This window comes from Zonotrichia leucophrys, chromosome 29, assembly GCF_028769735.1.
Source record: "Zonotrichia leucophrys gambelii isolate GWCS_2022_RI chromosome 29, RI_Zleu_2.0, whole genome shotgun sequence".
In the NCBI taxonomy this organism is placed as follows: domain Eukaryota; kingdom Metazoa; phylum Chordata; class Aves; order Passeriformes; family Passerellidae; genus Zonotrichia; species Zonotrichia leucophrys.
The window spans coordinates 2,174,204-2,198,174 of NC_088198.1; the positions used below are offsets into that span (position 1 = coordinate 2,174,204).

At 47.0% G+C, this 23,971-nt stretch overlaps 1 protein-coding gene across 1 annotated transcript in view; it reads left to right on the forward strand.

Annotated features, from left to right (window-relative positions):
* Nucleotides 1-23,971, forward strand: part of ANKRD52 (ankyrin repeat domain 52) — a 72,766-nt gene that overhangs the window by 36,921 nt on the left and 11,874 nt on the right. Inside the window, exons 21-28 of the mRNA XM_064734912.1 lie at nt 148-367; nt 5,292-5,379; nt 10,764-10,847; nt 12,018-12,131; nt 12,828-12,865; nt 14,970-15,052; nt 17,768-17,850; nt 20,113-20,204. Of these exons, the coding sequence (XP_064590982.1) occupies nt 148-367; nt 5,292-5,379; nt 10,764-10,847; nt 12,018-12,131; nt 12,828-12,865; nt 14,970-15,052; nt 17,768-17,850; nt 20,113-20,204 (802 nt within the window). The remainder of the gene's footprint in view (nt 1-147; nt 368-5,291; nt 5,380-10,763; nt 10,848-12,017; nt 12,132-12,827; nt 12,866-14,969; nt 15,053-17,767; nt 17,851-20,112; nt 20,205-23,971) is intronic.

The following is a 23,971-nucleotide window of genomic DNA, read 5'->3' on the forward strand; positions in this document are numbered from 1 at the left end:
TGGCTGCGAGGACTGCCTGGCCGCCCTGCTGGACCACGATGTATCTGTATAGAAATGGAGATATAGATAAATAAATATAAAAAATATATAAAAATATAAAATATATACAAATATACAAACCCATTGACGATGTCTGTGTGTGCCCAGGCCGTGACTGGCTGCGAGGACTGCCTGGCTGCCCTGCTGGACCACGATGCCTTTGTCCTGTGCCGGGACTCCAAGGGCCGCACCCCGATCCACTTCGCCTCGGCCTGCGGGCACCTGGAGGTGCTGCGGACGCTGCTGCGCGCGGCGCTGTCCACTGACCCGCTGGACGCCGTGGTGGACTACAGTGGGTACTCGCCCATGCACTGGGCCTCCTACAGTGGTGAGAGCCTCAGCCACTCTGAAACTATGGAGTTTTGGGGTTTTTCTGTATTTTTGGGAGATTTTCTGGGTTTTTTTGGGGGTTTTTTGGGGTTTTTTTGGGGGCTGTCGACTACAGCAGCTACTCGCCCATGCACTGGGCTTCTCACAGTGGTGAGAGCCTGCTCTAATCAAAAATCCAATTGGTCCTCTTGTTTTTGTGGAGTTTGAGGGTTGTCCTACTTTTTTGGGGGAATTTTCTGGGGTTTATTTGGGGTTTTTTGGGGCTGTGGAGTACAGCAGCTACTCGCCCATGCACTGGGCCTCCTACAGTGGTGAGAGCCTCAGCCACTCAAAAACTATGGAGTTTTGGGGTTTTTCTATGTTTTTTGGGGGGATTTTCTGGGGGTTTGGGAGGTTTTTTTCTGATTTTTTGAGGAGTTTTTTTGGGTCTGTGGAGTACAGCGGTTCCTCACCCATGCACTGAGCTTCTCACAGTGGTGAGACCATGAGCCACTCCAAAATACAAATGGTTCTCCTCTTCTTTTGGGGTTTTTGGGGGTTTTTTTTCGGGTTTTTTTTGAGGTTTTTCTGGAGTTTTTTGAGATTTTTTCTGGGTTTTTTGGGGTTTTTTGGGGTTTTTTGGGTCTGTGGACTACAGCGGCTGCTCGCCCATGCACTGGGCATCCTACAGTGGTGAGAGCCTGCTCTAATCAAAAATCCAAATGGTCCTCTTGTTTTTGTGGAGTTTGAGGGTTGTCCTACTTTTTTGGGGGATTTTCTGGGGTTTTTTGGGGTTTTTTTGGGTCCATAAACTACAGCGGCTACTCGCCCATGCACTGGGCCTCCTACAGTGGTGAGACCATGAGCCACTCCAAAATACAAATGGTTCTCCTGGTTTTGTGGGGTTTTGGGGGTTTTTGGGGTTTTTCCGGGAGTTTTTTGGGGTTTTTCTGGATTTTTTTCTGATTTTTTGAGGGGTTTTTTTGGGTCTGTGGACTACAGCGGCTGCTCGCCCATGCACTGGGCCTCCTACAGTGGTGAGAGCCTGATCTACTCTGAAACTCTGCAGTTTTGGGGGTTTTCTGTGTTTTTGGGGGGATTTTCTGGGAGTTTGGGGGTGGTTTTTTTGGGTTTTTTGGGTCTGTCGACTGCAGCAGCTACTCACCCATGCCTCCTACAGTGGTGAGAGCCTGCTCTAATCAAAAATCCAAATGGTCCTCTTGTTCCTTTTGGGTCTTTTGGGTTTTTCTGGGAGTTTTATGGGGATTTTCTGGGTTTCTTTGGGTTTTTTCGGGGTGTTTTTGGGTCTGTGGACGCCAGTTACTCGCCCATGCACTGGGCCTCCTACAGTGGTGAGAGCCTGATCTACTCGGAAACTCTGGAGTTTTGGGGTTTTTCTATGTTTTTTGGGGGATTTTCTGGGTTTTTTTGGGGGTTTTTTGGGGTTTTTTTGGGTCAATGAACTACAGTGGCTACTCGCCCACTGGGCTTCCTACAGTGGTGAGAACCCGATCCACTCCAAAACCCAAATGGTCTTCACCTCATTATGGGTTTTGGGGGTTTTTTTGGGTTTTTTTTGGTTTTTTTCCCTGGAGTTTTTCTGGGTTTTCAGGGTTTTTCTGATTTTTTGAGGAGTTTTTTTGGGTCTGTGGAGTACAGCGGCTCCTCACCCATGCACTGGGTCCCCTACAGTGGTGAGAACCTGATCTACTCCAAAACCCAAATGGTTCTCCTGTTCTTTTGGAGTTTTTGGGGTTTATTTCATTTTTTTCTGGAGTTTTTCTGGAGTTTTTTGAGTTTTTTCTGGGTTTTTTGGGGTTTTTTGGGGCTGTGGACTACAGCGGTTCCTCACCCATGCACTGGGCATCCTACAGTGGTGAGAACCTGATCCACTCCTAAACCCAAATGGTCTTCACCTCATTATGGGTTTTGGGGGTTTTTTTAGTTTTTTTTCTGGAGTTTTTCTGGGTTTTTGGGGGTTTTTTTTGAGGTTTTTCTGAGTTTTTTGGGGTTTTTTGAGTCTGTGGACTACAGCGGCTACTCGCCCATGCACTGGGCCTCCTACAGTGGTGAGAGCCTCAGCCACTCCAAAATACAAATGGTTCTCCTGGTCTTGTAGAGTTTTGGGTTTTTTGGGGTTTTTTTTTTGAGGATTTTTCTGGGGTTTTTGGGGTTTTTTTGGGTCCATAAACTACAGCGGTTCCTCGCCCATGCACTGGGCCTCCTACAGTGGTGAGAGCCTGATCTACTCTGAAACTCTGGAGTTTTGGGGTTTTTCTGTGTTTTTTGGGGGATTTTCTGGGAGTTTGGGGGTGGTTTTTTTGGGTTTTTTGGGTCCATAAACTACAGCGGCTCCTCACCCATGCACTGGGTCCCTTACAGTGGTGAGAGCCTGATCTACTCCAAAATCCAAATGGTTCTCCTGTTCCTTTTGGGTCTTTTGGGTTTTTCTGGGATTTTTTTGGGTTTTTCTGGAGTTTTATGGGGATTTTCTGGGTTTCTTTGGGTTTTTTCGGGGTGTTTTTGGGTCTGTGGACTACAGCGGCTGCTCGCCCATGCACTGGGCCTCCTACAGTGGTGAGAGCCCCATCCACTCTGAAACTCTGCAGTTTTGGGGTTTTTCTGGAGTTTTCCTGTGGTTTTTTGGGGTTTTGGGGGTGTTTTTTGGGTCTGTGGACTACAGCGGTTCCTCACCCATGCACTGGGCCTCCTACAGTGGTGAGAGCCTGATCTACACCAAAATCCAGCTGGTTCTCCTCTTCTTTTGGAGGTTTTGGGGTTTATTTTCATTTTTTTCTGGAGTTTTTCTGGAGTTTTCCTGTGGTTTTTTGGATTTTTTTGGGGTTTTTGGGTTTATTGGGTCCATAAACTACAGCGGCTACTCGCCCATGCACTGGGCCTCCTACAGTGGTGAGAGCCTCAGCCACTCTGAAACTGTGGAGTTTTGGGGTTTTTCTGTGTTTTTGGGGGATTTTCTGGGGGTTTTTGGGGTTTTTTTTGGTTTTTTTTCTGGAGTTTTTTTGAGTTTTTGTGGGGTTTTTGGGGGTCTGTGGACCCCAGTTACTCGCCCATGCACTGGGCTTCCTACAGTGGTGAGAGCCTGCTCTACTCGGAAACTGTGGAGTTTTGGGGTTTTTCTATATTTTTGGGGGAATTTTCTGGGAGTTTTTTGAGTTTTTTCTGGGTTTCTTTGGGTTTTTTGGGGTTCATGGTGGACTACAGCGGCTACTCGCCCATGCACTGGGCCTCCTACAGTGGTGAGACCATGAGCCACTCCAAAATACAAATGGTTCTCCTGGTTTTGTGGGGTTTTGGGGGTTTTTGGGGTTTTTCCAGGAGTTTTTTGGGGTTTTTCTGGAGTTTTTTTGAGTTTTTCTGGGGTTTTTGGGGGTCTGTGGACCCCGGTTACTCGCCCATGCACTGGGCCTCCTACAGTGGTGAGAGCCTGATCTACTCTGAAACTATGGAGTTTTGGGGGTTTTCTGTGTTTTTTGGGGGATTTTCTGGGAGTTTGGGGGTGGTTTTATTGGGGTTTTTGGGTCTGTCGACTACAGCAGCTACTCGCCCATGCCTCCTACAGTGGTGAGACCATGAGGCACTCCAAAATACAAATGGTTCTCCTCTTCTTTTGGGGTTTTTGGGGTTTTTTTTCATTTTTTTCCTGGAGTTTTTTGAGTTTTTTCTGGGTTTCTTTGGGTTTTTTGGGGTTCATGGTGGACTACAGCAGTTCCTCGCCCATGCACTGGGCCTCCTACAGTGGTGAGAGCCTGCTCTAATCGAAAATCCAAATGGTCCTCTTGTTCCTTTTGAGTTTTTTGGGTTTTTCTGGGAGTTTTTTGGGGTTTTTCTGGAGTTTTTTCTGGGTTTTTCGGGGTGTTTTTGGGTCCGTAAACTACAGCGGCTACTTGCCCATGCACTGGGTCTCCTACAGTGGTGAGACCATGGGCCACTCTGAAACTCTGGAGTTTTGGGGTTTTTCTGTATTTTTGGGGGGATTTTCTGGGAGTTTGGGGGTGGTTTTTTTGGGTTTCTTTGGGTTTTTTGGGGTCCATGAACTACAGCGTCTACTCGTGTGGTGAGACCATGGGCCACTCCAAAATAGAAATGGTTCTTCTCTTCTTTTGGGGTTTTTGGGGGTTTTTTTTCGGGTTTTTTTTTGAGGTTTTTCTGGAGTTTTTTGAGTTTTTTCTGGGGTTTTTTGGGGGTTTTTTTGGGTCCATAAACTACAGCGGCTACTCGCCCATGCACTGGGCCTCCTACAGTGGTGAGAGCCTGATCTGCTCTGAAACTGTGGAGTTTTGGGGTTTTTCTATGTTTTTGGGGGATTTTCTGGGGTTTTTTGGGGGATTTTCTGGGGTTTTTTTGGGGGCTGTGGACTACAGCGGCTCCTCACCCATGCACTGGGCCTCCTACAGTGGTGAGAACCTGATCTACTCCAAAATACAAATGGTTCTCCTCTTCTTTTGGGGTTTTTGGGGTTTTTGGGATTTTTCTGGAGTTTTTTTGAGTTTTTGTGGGGTTTTTGGGGGTGTGTGGACCCCAGTTACTCGTCCATGCACTGGGCCTTGTACAGTGGTGAGACCATGGGCCACTCCAAAATACAAATGGTCTTCCTAGTTTTGTGGGGTTTTGGGTTTTTTATGGGTTTTTTTAGCGTGCTCTAATGAAAAATCCAATTGGTCCTCTTGTTTTTGTGGAGTTTGAGGGTTGTCCTACTTTTTTGGGGGTTTTTTTTGGGGTTTTTTATGGTTTTTTTGGGTCCATGAACTACAGCAACTCCTCACCCATGCACTGAGCTTCTCACAGTGGTGGGACCATGAGCCACTCCAAAATATAAATGGTTCTCCTCTTCTTTTGGGGTTTTTGGGGTTTTTGGGATTTTTGGGATTTTTGGGATTTTTGGGATTTAGGGCAAAGCTGCTCCAGCTTTTGTGTCTCCTCAGGGCACGAAGATTGTCTGGAATTGTTACTTGAACACAACCCGTTCGCGTACCTTGAGGGAAATCCCTTTACTCCATTGCACTGTGCAGTGTAAGTGAGGCAAATATATAGAAAAATAATTCTGGATTATTGTAAATAATGGTTACAAAGGAATTCTGAAAGGGAATTTTATCCCAAAATTATTCTGGGATTTGGAGCCTGAAAAGGGAATTTTACCCAAAAATAATTCTGGATTATTGTAAATAATGGTTACAAAGGAATTCTGAAAGGGAATTTTATCCCAAAATTATTCTGGGATTTGGAGCCTGAAAAGGGAATTTTACCCCAAAATAATTCTGGGGTTTGGAGCCTGAAAAGGGAATTTTACCCAAAAATAATTCAAATTATTCCAGGCCTTGGAGTTCCTGGGATGGGCTGAAAAGGGAATTTTAGAGCAAAATTATTCTGGGATTTGGAGCCTGAAAAGGGAATCTGAAAAGGGAATTTTACCCCAAAATAATTCTGGGATTTGGAGCCTGAAAAGGGAATTTTACCCCAAAATAATTCTGGGGTTTGGAGCCTGAAAAGGGAATTTTACCCAAAAATAATTCAAATTATTCCAGGTCTTGAAGTCTCTGGGATGGGCTGAAAAGGGAATTTTAGAGCAAAATAATTCTGGGTTATTGCAAATAATTATTCCAAAGGAATTCGGAAAGGGAATTTTACCCCAAAAATAATTCTGGGATTTGGAGCCTGAAAAGGGAAATTTTACCCCAAAATAATTCTGGATTATTGCAAATAATTATTCCAAAGGAATTCGGAAAGGGAATTTTACCCCAAAAATAATTCAAATAATTCCAGGCATGGAATTTATGGGATGGGCTGAAAAGGGAATTTTACCTAAAAATAATTCAAATTATTCCAGGCTTTGGAGTTCCTGGGATGGGCTGAAAAGGGAATTTTAGAGCAAAATAATTCTGGATTATTGCAAATAATTATTCCAAAGGAATTCGGAAAGGGAATTTTACCCCCAAAAATAATTCCAATAATTCCAGGCCTTGGATGGGCTGAAAGGGGAATTTTACCTAAAAATAATTCAAATTATTCCAGGCTTTGAAGTCTCTGGGATGGGATGAAAAGGGAATTTTACCCCAAAATAATTCTAATAATTCCTGGCCTTGGAATTTATGGGATGGGCTGAAAAAGGGGAATTTTACCCAAAAATAATTCTGGGGTTTGGAGCCCCTGGGATGGGCTGAAAAGGGAATTTTACCTAAAAATAATTCAAATTATTCCAGGTCTTGAAGTCTCTGGGATGGGGTGAAAGGGAATTTTTACCCCAAAATAATTCTGGATTATTGCAAATAATTATTCCAAAGGAATTCGGAAAGGGAATTTTACCCCCAAAAATAATTCCAATAATTCCAGGCCTTGGATGGGCTGAAAGGGGAATTTTACCTAAAAATAATTCAAATTATTCCAGGCTTTGAAATCTCTGGGATGGGATGAAAAGGGAATTTTAGAGCAAAATTATTCTGGAATTTGGAGCCTGAAAAGGGAATTTTACCCAAAAATAATTCTGGGTTATTGCAAATAATTATTCCAAAGAAATTCAGAAAGGGAATTTTACCCCAAAAATAATTCCAATAATTCCAGGCCTTGGATGGGCTGAAAGCGGAATTTTACCTAAAAATAATCCAAATTATTCCAGGCCTTGGAATTTATGGGATGGGCTGAAAAGGGAATTTTAAACCAAAATTATTCTGGGGTTTGGAGCCTGAAAAGGGAATTTTACCCCAAAATAATTCAAATTATTCCAGGCTTTGGAATTTATGGGATGGGCTGAAAAGGGAATTTTACCCCAAAATAATTCTGGATTATTGCAAATAATTATTCCAAAATAATTCGGAAAGGGAATTTTACCCCAAAAATAATTCTGGGATTTGGAGCCCTTGAAATGGGGTGAAAAGGGAATTTTATCCCAAAATTATTCTGGGATTTGGAGCCTGAAAAGGGAATTTTACCCCAAAATAATTCTGGATTATTGCAAATAATTATTCCAAAGGAATTCGGAAAGGGAATTTTACCCCCAAAAATAATTCCAATAATTCCTGGCCTTGGAATTTATGGGATGGGCTGAAAAAGGGGAATTTTACCCAAAAATAATTCTGGGGTTTGGAGCCCTTGAAATGGAGTGAAAAGGGAATTTTACCCCAAAATTATTCTGGAATTTGGATCCTGAAAAGGGAATTTTACCCCCAAAATAATCCAAATTATTCCAGGCCTTGGAATTTATGGGATGGGCTGAAAAGGGAATTTTACCCCAAAATTATTCTGGGATTTGGAGCCTGAAAAGGGAATTTTACCCCAAAATAATTCTGGATTATTGCAAATAATTATTCCAAAGGAATTCGGAAAGGGAATTTTACCCCAAAAATAATTCCAATAATTCCAGGCCTTGGAGTCCCTGGGATGGGCTGAAAGGGGAATTTTACCTAAAAATAATTCAAATTATTCCAGGCCTTGGAATTTATGGGATGGGCTGAAAAGAAAATTTTACCCCAAAATAATTCTGGATTATTGCAAATAATTATTGCAAAGGAATTCAGAAAGGGAATTTTACCCATAAATAATTCTGGGGTTTGGAGCCCTTGAAATGGGGTGAAAAGGGAATTTTACCCCAAAATAATTCTGGGGTTTGGAGCCTGAAAAGGGAATTTTACCCCAAAATAATTCTGGGGTTTGGAGCCTGAAAAGGGAATTTTACCCAAAAATAATTCAAATTATTCCAGGCCTTGGAGTTCCTGGGATGGGATGAAAAGGGAATTTTAGAGCAAAATTATTCTGGGATTTGGAGCCTGAAAAGGGAATCTGAAAAGGGAATTTTACCCCAAAATAATTCTGGGATTTGGAGTCCCTGAAATGGAGTGAAAAGGGAATTTTAAACCAAATTAATTCTGGGATTTGGAGCCTGAAAAGGGAATCTGAAAAGGGAATTTTACCCCAAAATAATTCTGGGTTTGGAGCCCCTGAAATGGGGTGAAAAGGGAATTTTACCCCAAAATTATTCTGGGGTTTGGAGCCTGAAAAGGGAATTTTACCCCAAAATAATTCAAATTATTCCAGGCCTTGAAGCCTCTGGGATGGGCTGAAAAAGGGGAATTTTACCCCAAAATAATTCTGGATTATTGCAAATAATTATTCCAAAATAATTCGGAAAGGGAATTTTACCCCAAAATTATTCTGGGATTTGGAGCCCCTGAAATGGGATGAAAAGGGAATTTTAGAGCAAAATTATTCTGGAATTTGGAGCCTGAAAAGGGAATTTTACCCAAAAATAATTCAAATTATTCCAGGCCTTGGAATTTATGGGATGGGCTGAAAAAGGGGAATTTTACCTAAAAATAATTCTGAATTATTGCAAATAATTATTCCAAAGGAATTCGGAAAGGGAATTTTACCCCAAAAATAATTCTGGGATTTGGAGCCTGAAAAGGGAATTTTAAACCAAAATAATTCTGGGGTTTGGAGCCCTTGAAATGGGCTGAAAAGGGAATTTTACCCCAAAATAATTCTGGGATTTGGAGCCTGAAAAGGGAATTTTACCCCAAAATTATTCTGGGGTTTGGAGCCTGAAAAGGGAATTTTACCCAAAAATAATTCAAATTATTCCAGGCCTTGAAGCCTCTGGGATGGGCTGAAAAGGGAATTTTAGAGCAAAATTATTCTGGGATTTGGAGCCTGAAAAGGGAATTTTAGAACAAAATGATTCTGAATTATTGCAAATAATTATTCCAAAGAAATTCAGAAAGGGAATTTTACCCCAAAAATAATTCCAATAATTCCAGGCCTTGGAGTCCCTGGGATGGGCTGAAAGGGGAATTTTACCTAAAAATAATTCAAATTATTCCAGGCCTTGAAGCCTCTGGGATGGGCTGAAAGGGAATTTTACCCCCAAAATAATCCAAATTATTCCAGGCCTTGGAATTTATGGGATGGGCTGAAAAAGGGGAATTTTATCCCAAAATAACTCTGGGATTTGCAGCCCTTGAAATGGGGTGAAAAGGGAATTTTACCCAAAAATTATTCTGGGGTTTGGAGCCTGAAAAGGGAATTTTACCCAAAAATAATTCAAATTATTCCAGGCCTTGGAATTTATGGGATGGGCTGAAAAGGAAATTTTACCCCAAAATAATTCTGGATTATTGCAAATAATTATTCCAAAGGAATTCGGAAAGGGAATTTTACCCCAAAAATAATTCCAATAATTCCAGGCCTTGGATGGGCTGAAAGGGGAATTTTACCTAAAAATAATTCAAATTATTCCAGGCTTTGGAGTCTCTGGGATGGGCTGAAAAGGGAATTTTAGAGCAAAATTATTCTGGGATTTGGAGCCTGAAAAGGGAATTTTACCCAAAAATAATTCAAATTATTCCAGGCTTTGAAGCCTCTGGGATGGGCTGAAAAAGGGAATTTTACCCCAAAATAATTCTGGATTATTGTAAATAATTATTCCAAAGGAATTCGGAAAGGGAATTTTACCCCAAAAATAATTCTGGGATTTGGAGCCCTTGAAATGGGGTGAAAAGGGAATTTTAGACCAAAATAATTCTGGGGTTTGGAGCCTGAAAAGGGAATTTTACCCAAAAAATAATTCTAATAATTCCAGGCCTTGGATGGGCTGAAAGGGGAATTTTACCTAAAAATAATTCAAATTATTCCAGGCTTTGAAGTCTCTGGGATGGGATGAAAAGGGAATTTTACCCCAAAATAATTCTGGGATTTGGAGCCCCTGAAATGGGGTGAAAAGGGAATTTTAAACCAAAATAATTCTGGGGTTTGGAGCCCTTGAAATGGGCTGAAAAGGGAATTTTAGACCAAAATAATTCTGGGATTTGGAGCCCTTGAAATGGGGTGAAAAGGGAATTTTACCCCAAAATAATTCTGGGGTTTGGAGCCTGAAAAGGGAATTTTACCCCAAAATAATTCTGGATTATTGCAAATAATTATTCCAAAGGAATTCGGAAAGGGAATTTTACCCCAAAAATAATTCTGGGATTTGGAGCCTCTGGGATGGGCTGAAAAGGGGAATTTTACCTCAAAATAATTCAAATTATTCCAGGCCTTGAAGCCTCTGGGATGGGCTGAAAAGGGAATTTTACCCCAAAATAATTCTAATAATTCCTGGCCTTGGAATTTATGGGATGGGCTGAAAAAGGGGAATTTTATCCCAAAATAATTCTGGGATTTGGAGCCCTTGAAATGGGGTGAAAAGGGAATTTTAAACCAAAATAATTCTGGGATTTGGAGCCTGAAAAGGGAATTTTACCCAAAAATAATTCAAATTATTCCAGGCCTTGAAGTCTCTGGGATGGGATGAAAAAGGGAATTTTACCCCAAAATAATTCGAATAATTCCTGGCCTTGGAATTTATGGGATGGGCTGAAAGGGGAATTTTACCTCAAAATAATTCAAATTATTCTCCCCTTTGTCAGAATTAACAACCAGGACGGCACTGCTGAAATGCTGCTGGAAGCATTGGGTGCCAAGATTGTTAATAGCAGAGATGCCAAAGGAAGGTGAGCATTCAATTAATAATTAATAATTAATAATTGATAATTAATAATTAATAATTAATAATTTTATGTATTACATTTGCTTTACCAATATTGATTTATTAATATAAATTAATTAATATAATAGAAAGACAGAATAATTTTTTTAAAATTTAAATGAAATAAAAATATGAGTTTAAAATATAAAGCAAAAATATGAATATTACGAAAATATTCACACAAAAATATTAATATTATTAAAAATATGAATATTATGAAAATGTGAACTCATGAAATATTAATATCATGAAAATATGAACTCATAAATATGAATATTATGAAAATATGAACTCATAAATATGTATTTTATTAAAACAAGCACTCAAAAATTAATATTATTAAAATATGAATATTATGAAAATATGGACTTTAAAATATTATTAAAAATATGAATATAATGAAAATATGAACTAAAATTTAATATCATTAAAAATATGGATATTATGAAAATATGCACTTAAAATATTAATATTATTAAAAATATGAATATTATGAAAATATGAACTTAAAATTAATATTATTAAAAATACGAATATTATGAAAATATGAATATTATGATAATATTAACTAAAAATTAATATTATTAAAATACGAATATTATGAAAATATGAATATTATGAAAATATTAACTAAAAATTAATATTATTAAAAATATGGATATTATGAAAATATGAACTAAAAAATATTATTAAAAATATGAATATTATGAACATATGAACTAAAAATTAATATTATTTAAAATATGAATATTATGAAAATATGCACTCAAAAATCTTATTATTATTAAACTATGAATATTATGAAAATATGAACTAAAAATTAATATTAATGAAAATACGGATATTATTAAAATATGAATATTATGAAAATATGAACTAAAAATTAATATTATTTAAAATACAAATATTATGAAAATATGAATATTATTATAATATTAACTAAAATTAATATAATTAAAATATTAATATTATGAAAATATGGACTAAAATTTAATATTATTAAAAATATGGATATTATGAAAATATGCACTTAAAATATTAATATTATTAAAATATGAATATGATGAAAATATGAACTAAAAATTAATGTTATGAGAGAATGACCTGTAACTCTGTGCCCCCCCCGTGCCCGCAGGACCCCCCTTCACGCCGCTGCCTTCGCCGACAACGTGCGGGGGCTGCGGCTGCTGCTGCGCCACCAGGCCCTCGTGGACCGGCGACAAGTGGGGGACCGAGGGCACGCGGCACGGCGCATGGTGGGTACCGAGTGGCTGGTGGCACAGACGGGGCGCTGGGTGGGTACCGAGCGGGCACACGGTGGTGGTACTGGTGGTACAGAACGGCCCACGACGGCACGGTGGTACAGAGCACTGGGTGGGTACAGAACGGGCACATGGCGGCACTGGGTGGGTACAGAACGGGCACTGGGTGGGTACTGATGGTGGCATCGGAGCTCGGGCACACGGCGGCGCTGGGTGGGTACCGAGGGTGGCACTGGGTGGGTACAGAGTGGGCACACAGCGGCGCTGGGTGGGTACCGAGGGTGGCATCGGAGCTCGGGCACACGGCGGCACTGGGTGGGTACAGAACGGGCACATGGCGGCACTGGGTGGGTACTGAGGGTGGCACTGGGTGAGTACCAATGGTAGCACTGGGTGGGTACAGAACGGGCACACAGCGGCACTGGGTGGGTACCAAGGGTGGCATCGGAGCTCGGGCACACGGCGGCGCTGGGTGGGTACAGAGCGGGCACTGGGTGGGTACTGATGGTGGCATCGGAGCTCGGGCACACGGCGGCGCTGGGTGGGTACAGAACGGGCACTGGGTGGGTACAGAACGGGCACTGGGTGGGTACAGAACGGGCACACGGCGGCGCTGGGTGGGTACAGAACGGGCACACGGCGGCGCTGGGTGGGTACAGAACGGGCGCTGGGTGGGTACCAAGGGTGACATCATCAGAGAATGGGCACACGGCGGCACTGGGTGGGTACTGAGGGTGGCATCGGAGCTCGGGCACACGGCGGCACTGGGTGGGTACAGAACGGGCACACGGTGGGTACAGAACGGGCACACGGCAGGTACAGAGGGTGGCATCGGAGCTCGGGCACACGGCGGCGCTGGGTGGGTACAGAGCGGGCACACGGTGGGTACAGAACGGGCACATGGTGGGTACAGAGGGTGGCATCATCGGAGCACGGGCACACGGCGGCACTGGGTGGGTACCGAGGGTGGCACTGGGTGAGTACCAATGGTAGCACTGGGTGGGTACAGAACGGGCACACAGAGGCGCTGGGTGGCTACAGAGCGGGCACACGGCAGCACTGGGTGGGTACTGAGCGGGCACACGGAGGCGCTGGGTGGGTACAGAGCGGGCACATGGTGGCACTGGGTGGGTACCGAGTGGGCACACGGCGGCACTGGGTGGGTACCGAGGATGGTATCACAGAATGGGCACACGGCGGCACTGGGTGGGTACAGAGCGGGCACACGGCGGCGCTGGGTGGGTACTGAGGGTGGCATCGGAGCTCGGGCACACGGCGGCACTGGGTGAGTACAGAACAGGCACACGGTGGGTACCGAGGGTGGCATCAGAGCACGGGCACAAGGCGGCACTGGGTGGGTACAGAACAGGCACACGGCAGCACTGGTTGGGTACCGAGGATGGTATCACAGAACGGGCACACGGCGGCACTGGGTGGGTACCCAGGGTGGCATCATTGGGGAATGGGCACATGGTGGCACTGGGTGGGTACTGAGGGCTTGGGGATTCTGCTTCTGGTGAGGGAGTGAAGCTCTTGGGATGAGAGTTCATGCTCAGCTGTTTATTATATATTATATATATAAAATATATATACTGTACACTCTACACTATATACTATATAATATATACTCTATACTATATAATATATACTATATATACTATGTAATATATAACATATTATATATATATATATATAATATATATATATATAATATATAATATATAATATATATAAAATATATATATATAAAAACCTGAGTCACCACACCATGAATCTCGCAACTACAGCCTAAAGCAGCACAAAATCTGAAAAATTTATATATAAAATATATCATATATATAATATAATATAATATAATATATAATATAATATAATATAATATAATATAATATAATATAATATAATATATATTATATATATTATATATTATATAATATAATATATTATATTATATATAATATATAAAATATATAATATATAAAATTTATACATATAAAAACCTGAGTCACCACACCATGAATGTCACAACTACAACCTGAAGCAGCACAAAATCTGAAAATTTTATATATGAAATATGTAATATATATAATATATATCAAATATATATTATTGATAAAATATATATATAATATATATATAATATATATAAAATATATATATATAAAAACCTGAGTCACTACACCATGAATGTCACAACTACAGCCTAAAGCAGCACAAAATCTGAAAAATTTATATATGAAATATGTAATATATATAATATATATAAAATATATATTATTGATAAAGTATATAATATATAGTATATATAATATATATAAAATATATAATGTATATATATATATAATATATATCTATAAAAACCTGAGTCACTACACCATGAATCTCACAACTACAGCCTAAAGCAGCACAAAATCTGAAAATTTTATATATGAAATATATTTTATATATATATAATATATTTATAAAATATATATTATTGATAAAATATATATAATATATATATAATATATGTATTATATATATATTATAGATAGAGTATAATATATAATATGTATAAAATATATAATATATATAAAATATATAATATATATAAAATATATATCTATAAAAACCTGAGTCACTACACCATGAATCTCACAACTACAGCCTAAAGCAGCACAAAATCTGAAAAATAAATATATATAAAATATAAAAATATCTGTAAAAACCTGAGGCATCAGGGTGCTGCTGCTCCCAGAGCTGTCCCCTCTCCTGGCAGGCCCTGGGGACATTTTTTGCCTCTTCCTCACCAGTTCTTCTCCTCCTCCTCCTCCTCCTCCTTGCAGAGTTCCTGCTGTTCCAAGCAAAAGCAAACATTACTGTGCTGGATGTCAACAAGAACACGGCTCTTCACCTGGCCTGCAGCAAGGTGGGCATGGGGCTGGCATGGGGGGCACCTCTGGGGCACCTGGGTGTCCTCCCGGGCCGTGGTGGCACCCAGAGCCTGGTGGTCACTTGGTCCAACCCGTGGTGGTCACTCCCAACCCATGGTGGTCACTGCCAACCCATGGTGGTCACTCCCAAGCCATGGTGGTCACCTTGTCCAACCCATGGTGGCAACCAGAGCCTTGTGGTCACCTTGTCCAACCCATGGTGGTCACCTTGTCCAGCCCATGGTGGTCACTTGGTCCAAGCCATGGTGGTCACTTGGTCCAAGCCATGGTGGTCACTGCCAACCCATGGCGGTCACTCCCAAGCCATGGTGGTCACTTTGTCCAACCCATGGTGGTCCCTCCCAAGCCATGGTGGCAACCAGAGCCTTGTGGTCACCTTGTCCAACCCATGGTGGTCACTTTGTCCATTCCATGGTGGTCACCTTGTCCAGCCCATGGTGGTCACTTTGTCCAACCCATGGTGGTCACTTGGTCCAAGCCATGGTGGTCACTTGGTCCAAGCCATGATGATCACTCCCAACCCATGGTGGTCACTTTGTCCGACCCGTGGTGGTCACTCCCAAGCCATGGTGGTCACTTTGTCCAGCCCATGGTGGTCACTTGGTCCAAGCCACAGTGGCAACCAGAGCCTTGTGGTCACCTTGTCCAGCCCATGGTGGTCACTTTGTCCATTCCATGGTGGTCACTTGATCCAACCTCTGATGGTCACTTTGTCCAACCCATGGTGGTCACTCCCAAGCCATGGTGGCAACCAGAGCCTTGTGGTCACCTTGTCCAGCCCCTGGTGGTCACTTTGTCCATTCCATGGTGGTCACCTTGTCCAACCCATGGTGGTCACTTGGTCCAACCCGTGGTGGTCACTCCCAACCCATGGTGGTCACTGCCAACCCATGGTGGTCACTCCCAAGCCATGGTGGCAACCAGAGCCTTGTGGTCACCTTGTCCAACCCATGGTGGTCACTTTGTCCATTCCATGGTGGTCACTTGGTCCAACCCATGGTGGTCACTTGGTCCAAGCCATGATGATCACTCCCAACCCATGGTGGTCACTTTGTCCAACCCATGGTGGTCACTTTGTCCAAGCCATGGTGGTCACTTTGTCCCACCCATGGTGGCAACCAGAGCCTTGTGGTCACCTTGTCCAGCCCATGGTGGTCACTTTGTCCATTCCATGGTGGTCACTTGGTCCAACCCATGGTGGTCACTTGGTCCAAGCCACGGTGGCAACCAAAGGCTTGTGGTCACTTGATCCAACCTGCGGTGGTCACTTTGTCCAACCCATGGTGGTCACTCCCAAGCCATGGTGGCAACCAGAGCCTTGTGGTCACCTTGTCCAGCCCATGGTGGTCACTAGGTCCATTCCATGGTGGTCACTTGGTCCAAGCCATGGTGGTCACTTTGTCCAAGCCATGGTGGCAACCAAAGGCTTGTGGTCACTTTGTCCATTCCATGGTGGCAATCAGAGCCTTGTGGTCACTTTGTCCAAGCCATGATGATCACTCCCAACCCATGGTGGTCACTTTGTCCATTCCATGGTGGTCTCTCCCAACCCATGGTGGTCACTTTGTCCAAGCCACGGTGGCAACCAGAGCCTGGTGGTCACTTGGTCCAAGCCATGGTGGTCACTTTGTCCAACCCATGGCAGCAACCAGAGGTTTGTGGTCACCTTGTCCAACCCATGGTGGTCAATTTGTCCAAGCCATGGCGGCAACCAGAGCCTTGTGGTCATTTTGTCCAACCTGCAGTGGTCACTTTCTCCAAGCCATGGTGGTCACTTTGTCCAACCCATGGTGGTCACTTTGTCCATTCTATGGTGGTCACTCCCAACCCATGGTGGTCACTTTGTCCAACCCATGGCGGCAACCAGAGGTTTGTGGTCACTTTGTCCAGCCCATGGTGGTCACTTGGTCCAAGCCACGGTGGCAACCAGATGCTTGTGGTCACCTTGTCCATTCCATGGTGGTCACTTTGTCCAAGCCATGGTGGTCACTTTTTCCATTCCATGGTGGTCTCTCCCAACCCATGGTGGTCACTTTGTCCAACCCATGGTGGCAACCAGAGGTTTGTGGTCACTTTGTCCGACCCATGGTGGTCACTTGGTCCAACCCATGGCGGCAACCAGAGGTTTGTGGTCACCTTGTCCAACCTGTGGTGGTCACTTTGTCCAAGCCATGGCGGCAACCAGAGGTTTGTGGTCATTTTGTCCAACCTGCAGTGGTCACTTTGTCCAGCCCATGGTGGTCACTTTGTCCAACCCATGGTGGTCACTTTGTCCAAGCCACGGTGGCAACCAGATGCTTGTGGTCACTTGGTCCAACCTGTGGTGGTCACTTTGTCCAACCCATGATGGTCACTTTGTCCAAGGCATGGTGGTCACTCCCAACCCATGATGGCAACCATAGGCTTGTGGTCACTTTGTCCAAGGCATGGTGGTCACTTGGTCCAAGCCATGATGATCACTCCCAACCCATGGTGGTCACTTTGTCCATTCTATGGTGGTCACTCCCAACCCATGGTGTTCACTTTGTCCAACCCATGGTGGTCACTTTGTCCAAGGCATGGTGGCCCCCAGAGCCTCGTGGTCACTCTGTCCACGCCAAGGAGGGCCAGCAGGTGCCAGGGGGTGACCTGGGGGAGCAGGACAGTTCAGGGAGGGTTCTCCTGCCCTCAATGTCCCCGTGTGTCCCCAGGGCCATGAAAAGTGTGCCTTGTTGATCCTGGGGGAAACCCAAGACCTTGGCCTTATCAATGCAAGTAACAGTGCTCTGCAGATGTGAGTGCACAGCTGGCAAACTGGGCAAACTGGGCAAACTGGGGGGACTGGGAATGAGGGGGAAAATGGGGGGAACGGGGAATGGGGGAACTGGGAATGGGGGGGAAATGGGGAATGGGGGGAAATGGGGAATGGGAGGAAATGGGAATGGGGGAAAATGGGAATGGGGGAAAATGGGGAATGGGAGGAAATGGGAATGGGGAACTGGGAATGTGGGAACGGGGGAGAAAATGGGAATGAGGGAAACTGGGAATGGGGGAGGAAAAATGGGAATGGGAGGAAATGGGAATGAGGGAAACTGGGAATGGGGGGGAAAAGGGGGAATGGGAGGAAATGGGAATGGGGAACTGGGAATGGGGGGGGAAATGGGGAATGGGAGGAAATGGGAATAGGGGAACTGGGAATGTGGGAAGGGGGGAGAAAATGGGAATGAGGGAAAATGGGAATGGGGGGAAAATGGGGAATGGGAGAAATGGGAATAGGGGAACTGGGAATGTGGGAATGGGGGAGAAAATGGGAATGAGGGAAACTGGGAATGGGGGGAAAAATGGGGAATGGGAGGAAATGGGAATGGGGGAACTGGGAATGTGGGAATGGGGGAGAAAATGGGAATGAGGGAAAATGGGAATGGCGGGGGGAAATGGGGAACGGGAGGAAATGGGGAATAGGGGAACTGGGAATGTGGGAATGGGGGAGAAAATGGGAATGATGGAAACTGGGAATGGGGGGAAAAATGGGGAATGGGAGGAAATGGGAATGGGAGGAAATGGGAATGGGGGAACTGGGAATGGGGGGAAATGGGGAATGGGGAGAAAATGGGAATGAGGGAAACTGGGAATGGGGGAAAATGGGGAATGGGGAGGGAAATGGGGAATGGGAGGAAATGGGAATGGGGGAGAAAATGGGAATGAGGGAAAATGGGAATGGGGGAGGGAAATGGGGAATGGGAGGAAATGGGAATGGGGGAGAAAATGGGGAATGGGAGGAAATGGGAATGGGGGAAAATAGGAATGGGGGAAAATGGGAATGGGGGAGGGAAATGGGGAATGGGGGAAACTGGGAATGGGGGGGGAAATGGGGAATGGGAGGAAATGAGAATAGGGGAACTGGGAATGGGGGAGGGAAATGGGGAATGGGGGAGAAAATGGGAATGAGGGAAACTGGGAATGGGGGGAAAAAGGGGAAATGGGAGGAAATGGGGGAACTGGGAATGGGAGGAAATGGGAATGGGGGAACTGGGAATGGGGGAACTGGGAATGGGGGGGAAAATGGGGAATGGGAGGAAATGGGAATGGGGGAAAATCGGAATGGGGGAGGGAAATGGGGAATGGGGGAAACTGGGAATGGGGGGGGAAATGGGGAATAGGGGAACTGGGAATGTGGGAATGGGGGAGAAAATGGGAATGGGGGGAAAATGGGGGAAAATGGGGAATGGGAGGAAATGGGAATGGGGAAAAATTGGAATGGGGGGAAAATGGGGAATGGGGGAAAATGGGGAATGGGAGGAAATGGGAATGGGGGGAAAAATGGGGAATGGGAGGAAAAGGGAATAGGGGAACTGGGAATGTGGGAATGGGGGAGGAAATGGGAATGGGGGAACTGGGAATGGGGGAGGGAAATGGGGAATGGGAGGAAATGGGAATAGGGGAACTGGGAATGTGGGAATGGGGGAGAAAATGGGAATGAGGGAAACTGGGAATGGGGGAGGGAAATGGGGAATGAGAGGAAATGGGAATGGGGGAACTGGGAATGGAGGGGAAATGGGGAATGGGGGAGAAAATGGGAATGAGGGAAAATGGGAATGGGGGGGAAAATGGGGAATGGGAAGAAATGGGAAATTGGAGGAAATGGGAATGGGAGGAAATGGGAATGGGGGAACTGGGAATGGGGGAACTGGGAATGGGGGAAAATGGGGAATGGGAGGAAATGGGAATGGGGGAGAAAATGGGAATGAGGGAAACTGGGAATGGGGGGAAAAATGGGGAATGGGAGGAAATGGGAATGGGGGAATGGGGGAACACTGGGAAGTGTGAACAGGCAAACCACGAGCCCGCCCTTGAAATCACTCAAAGATTTTGGCACGGGGTGTTCTGTGGGGTTTTGGGGTGAGGCTTTGAGGGGCAGGATTTTGTGGTAGAGTTTTGTGGTGAAGTTTTGGGGTGGGATTTCAGGGTAGGATTTTGGGGTGGGATTTAGGGTGGATTTTAAGGTGGGTTTTAGGGTGGGATTTAGGGGCTGTAATGATATTTTCCCCCTCCCCAGGCCGCTGCACATCGCGGCGCGGAACGGCCTGGCCTCGGTGGTGCAGGCCCTGCTCAGCCGCGGGGCCACCGTGCTGGCTGTGGATGAAGAAGGTGAGGGTGAGTGTGAGTGTGAGTGTGTCAGTGTGAGTGTGAGTGTGTGAGTGTGAGAATGTCTGTGCCCCGGGGCTCCTGTGGGGCTGCAGCCACCCTGGGGAACGCCAAGAGCCCGGGGAGTGCTCAGCCACAGCCCCCCAGAACATCCTCCCTCACCACATCCCATACCCCAGAACCCCACAACCCCACACCCTCAGAAACTCACACCCCATCCCACAACGCCACACCTCATCCTGTGACCCCACAGCCCCACAAAACCCCACAATTCCAGAACCCCACACCCCATCCCACACCCTCACACCCCTCATGGCTCCCTGGTTCCCTCAGGTCACACCCCAGAACCCCACACCTCATCCTGTGACCCCACAGCCCCACAACCCCTCACACCCCACACCTCACCCCACACCCTGCTCACCCCTCACACCTCCGTGTGTCCCTCAGGTCACACCCCAGCCCTGGCGTGCGCCCCCAACAAGGACGTTGCCGACTGCCTGGCACTGATCCTCTCCACCATGGAGCCTTTCAGAACCCCACACCCCACAATATCCCAGTTCTATACCCCCACAATCCCCCAATATTACACCCCATTCCATGACTCCACACCCCCAAAACCCCACACCTCAACCTCACACCGCTCACCCCTCACAGCTCCCTCACTGCTCACCCCTCACAGGTCCCTCACCCCCCTCACCGCTCACCCCTCATGGCTGCCTGGTTCCCTCAGGTCACACCCCAGAACCCCACACCTCATCCTGTGACCCCACAGCCCCACAAAACCCCACAATCCCAGAACCCCACACCCTCACACCCCTCATGGCTGCCTGGTTCCCTCAGGTCACACCCCAGAACCCCACACCTCATCCTGTGACCCCACAGCCCCACAAACCCACACCCCCAGAGCCCCATATCTCACACTCACACCGCTCACCCCCTCACGGCTCCCTGTGTCCCTCAGGTCACACCCCAGCCCTGGCGTGCGCCCCCAACAAGGACGTTGCCGACTGCCTGGCACTGATCCTCTCCACCATGGAGCCTTTCAGAACCCCACACCCCACAATATCCCCAGTCCTAAACCCCATTCCATGACCTTACATCCCCACAACCCCACACCTCACCCCCTCACACCGCTCACCTCTCACGGCTCCCTCACCCCCGTCACCGCTCACCCCTCATGGCTGTCTGGTTCCCTCAGGTCACACCCCAGAACCCCACACCTCATCCTGTGACCCCACAGCCCCACAAAACCCCACAATTCCAGAACCCCACACCCCATCCCACACCCTCACACCCCACACCTCACCCCACACCCCGCTCACCCCTCATGGCTGCCTGGTTCCCTCAGGTCACACCCCAGCCCTGGCGTGCGCCCCCAACAAGGACATTGCCGACTGCCTGGCACTGATCCTCTCCACCATGAAGCCTTTCAGAACCCCACACCCCACAATATCCCCAATCCTACACCCCATTCCATGACCCCACACCCCCAAAACCCCACACCTCACCCTCACACCACTCACCCCTCACGGCTCCCTCACCGCTCACCCCTCACAGCTCCCTCACCCCTCTCACGGCTCACCCCCCATGGCTCCCTGGTTCCCTCAGGTCACACCCCAGAACGCCACACCTCATCCTGTGACCCCACAACCCCACAAAAAACCCCCATCCCACACCCTCACACCCCTCATGGCTGCCTGGTTCCCTCAGGTCACACCCCAGAACCCCACACCTCATCCTGTGACCCCACAGCCCCACAAAACCCCACAATTCCAGAACCCCACACCCCATCCCACACCCTCACACCCCTCATGGCTCCCTGGTTCCCTCAGGTCACACCCCAGCCCTGGCGTGCGCCCCCAACAAGGACGTTGCCGACTGCCTGGCACTGATCCTCTCCACCATGGAGCCTTTCAGAACCCCACAATCCCCCAGTATTACACCCCATTCCATGACTCCACACCCCCAAAACCCCACACCTCACCCTCACACCGCTCACCCCTCACGGCTCCCTCACCCCCCTCACCGCTCACCCCTCACACCTCCGTGTGTCCCTCAGGTCACACCCCAGAACCCCACACCTCATCCTGTGACCCCACAGCCCCACAAAACCCCACAATTCCAGAACCCCACACCCTCACACCCCTCATGGCTGCCTGGTTCCCTCAGGTCACACCCCAGCCCTGGCGTGCGCCCCCAGCAAGGACGTTGCCGACTGCCTGGCACTGATCCTCTCCACCATGAAGCCTTTCAGAACCCCACACCCCACAACCCCCCAGTTTTATACCCCCACAATCTCCCAATCCTACACCCCATTCCATGACTCCACACCCCCAAAACCCCACACCTCACCCCCTCACACCGCTCACCCCTCACAGCTCCCTCACCACTCACCCCTCACGGGTCCCTCAACCCCTCACCGCTCACCCCTCATGGCTCCCTGGTTCCCTCAGGTCACACCCCAGCCCTGGCGTGCGCCCCCAACAAGGACATTGCCGACTGCCTGGCACTGATCCTCTCCACCATGAAGCCTTTCAGAACCCCACAATCCCCCAGTCCTACACACCATTCCATTACTTTACATCCCCACAACTCCACACCTCACCCTCACACCACTCACCTCTCACGGCTCCCTCACCCCCCTCACCGCTCACCCCTCATGGCTGCCTGGTTCTCTCAGGTCACACCCCAGAACCCCAAACCTCATCCTGTGACCCCACAGCCCCACAAAACCCCACAAAAAACCCCCATCCCACACCCTCACACCCCTCATGGCTGCCTGGTTCCCTCAGGTCACACCCCAGAACCCCACACCTCATCCTGTGGCCCCACAGCCCCACAAAACCCCACAGTCCCAGAACCCCACACCCTCACACCCCTCATGGCTGCCTGGTTCCCTCAGGTCACACCCCAGAACCCCACACCTCATCCTGTGGCCCCACAACGCCACAGTCCCAGAATCGCACACCCCATCCCACACCCTCACACCCCACACCTCACCCCACACCCTCACACCCCTCATGGCTGCCTGGTTCCCTCAGGTCACACCCCAGCCCTGGCGTGCGCCCCCAACAAGGACGTTGCCGACTGCCTGGCACTGATCCTCTCCACCATGGAGCCTTTCAGAACCCCACAATCCCCCAATATTACACCCCATTCCATGACTCCACACCCCCAAAACCCCACACCTCACCCCCTCACACCGCTCACCTCTCACGGCTCCCTCACCCCCCTCACCGCTCACCCCTCATGGCTGCCTGGTTCCCTCAGGTCACACCCCAGCCCTGGCGTGCGCCCCCAACAAGGACGTTGCCGAATGCCTGGCACTGATCCTCTCCACCATGAAGCCTTTCAGAACCCCACACCCACAACCCCCCAGTTTTATACCCCCACAATCTCCCAATCCTACACCCCATTCCATGACTCCACACCCCAAAACCCCACACCTCACGCCCTCACACCGCTCACCCCTCACAGCTCCCTCACCCTCCTCACCGCTCACCCCTCATGGCTGCCTGGTTCCCTCAGGTCACACCCCAGAACCCCACACCTCATCCTGTGACCCCACAGCCCCACAAAACCCCACAATTCCAGAACCCCACACTCCATCCCACACCCTCACACCCCACACCTCACCCCACACCCTGCTCATCCCTCACACCTCCGTGTGTCCCTCAGGTCACACCCCAGCCCTGGCGTGCGCCCCCAACAAGGACGTTGCCGACTGCCTGGCACTGATCCTCTCCACCATGAAGCCTTTCAGAATCCCA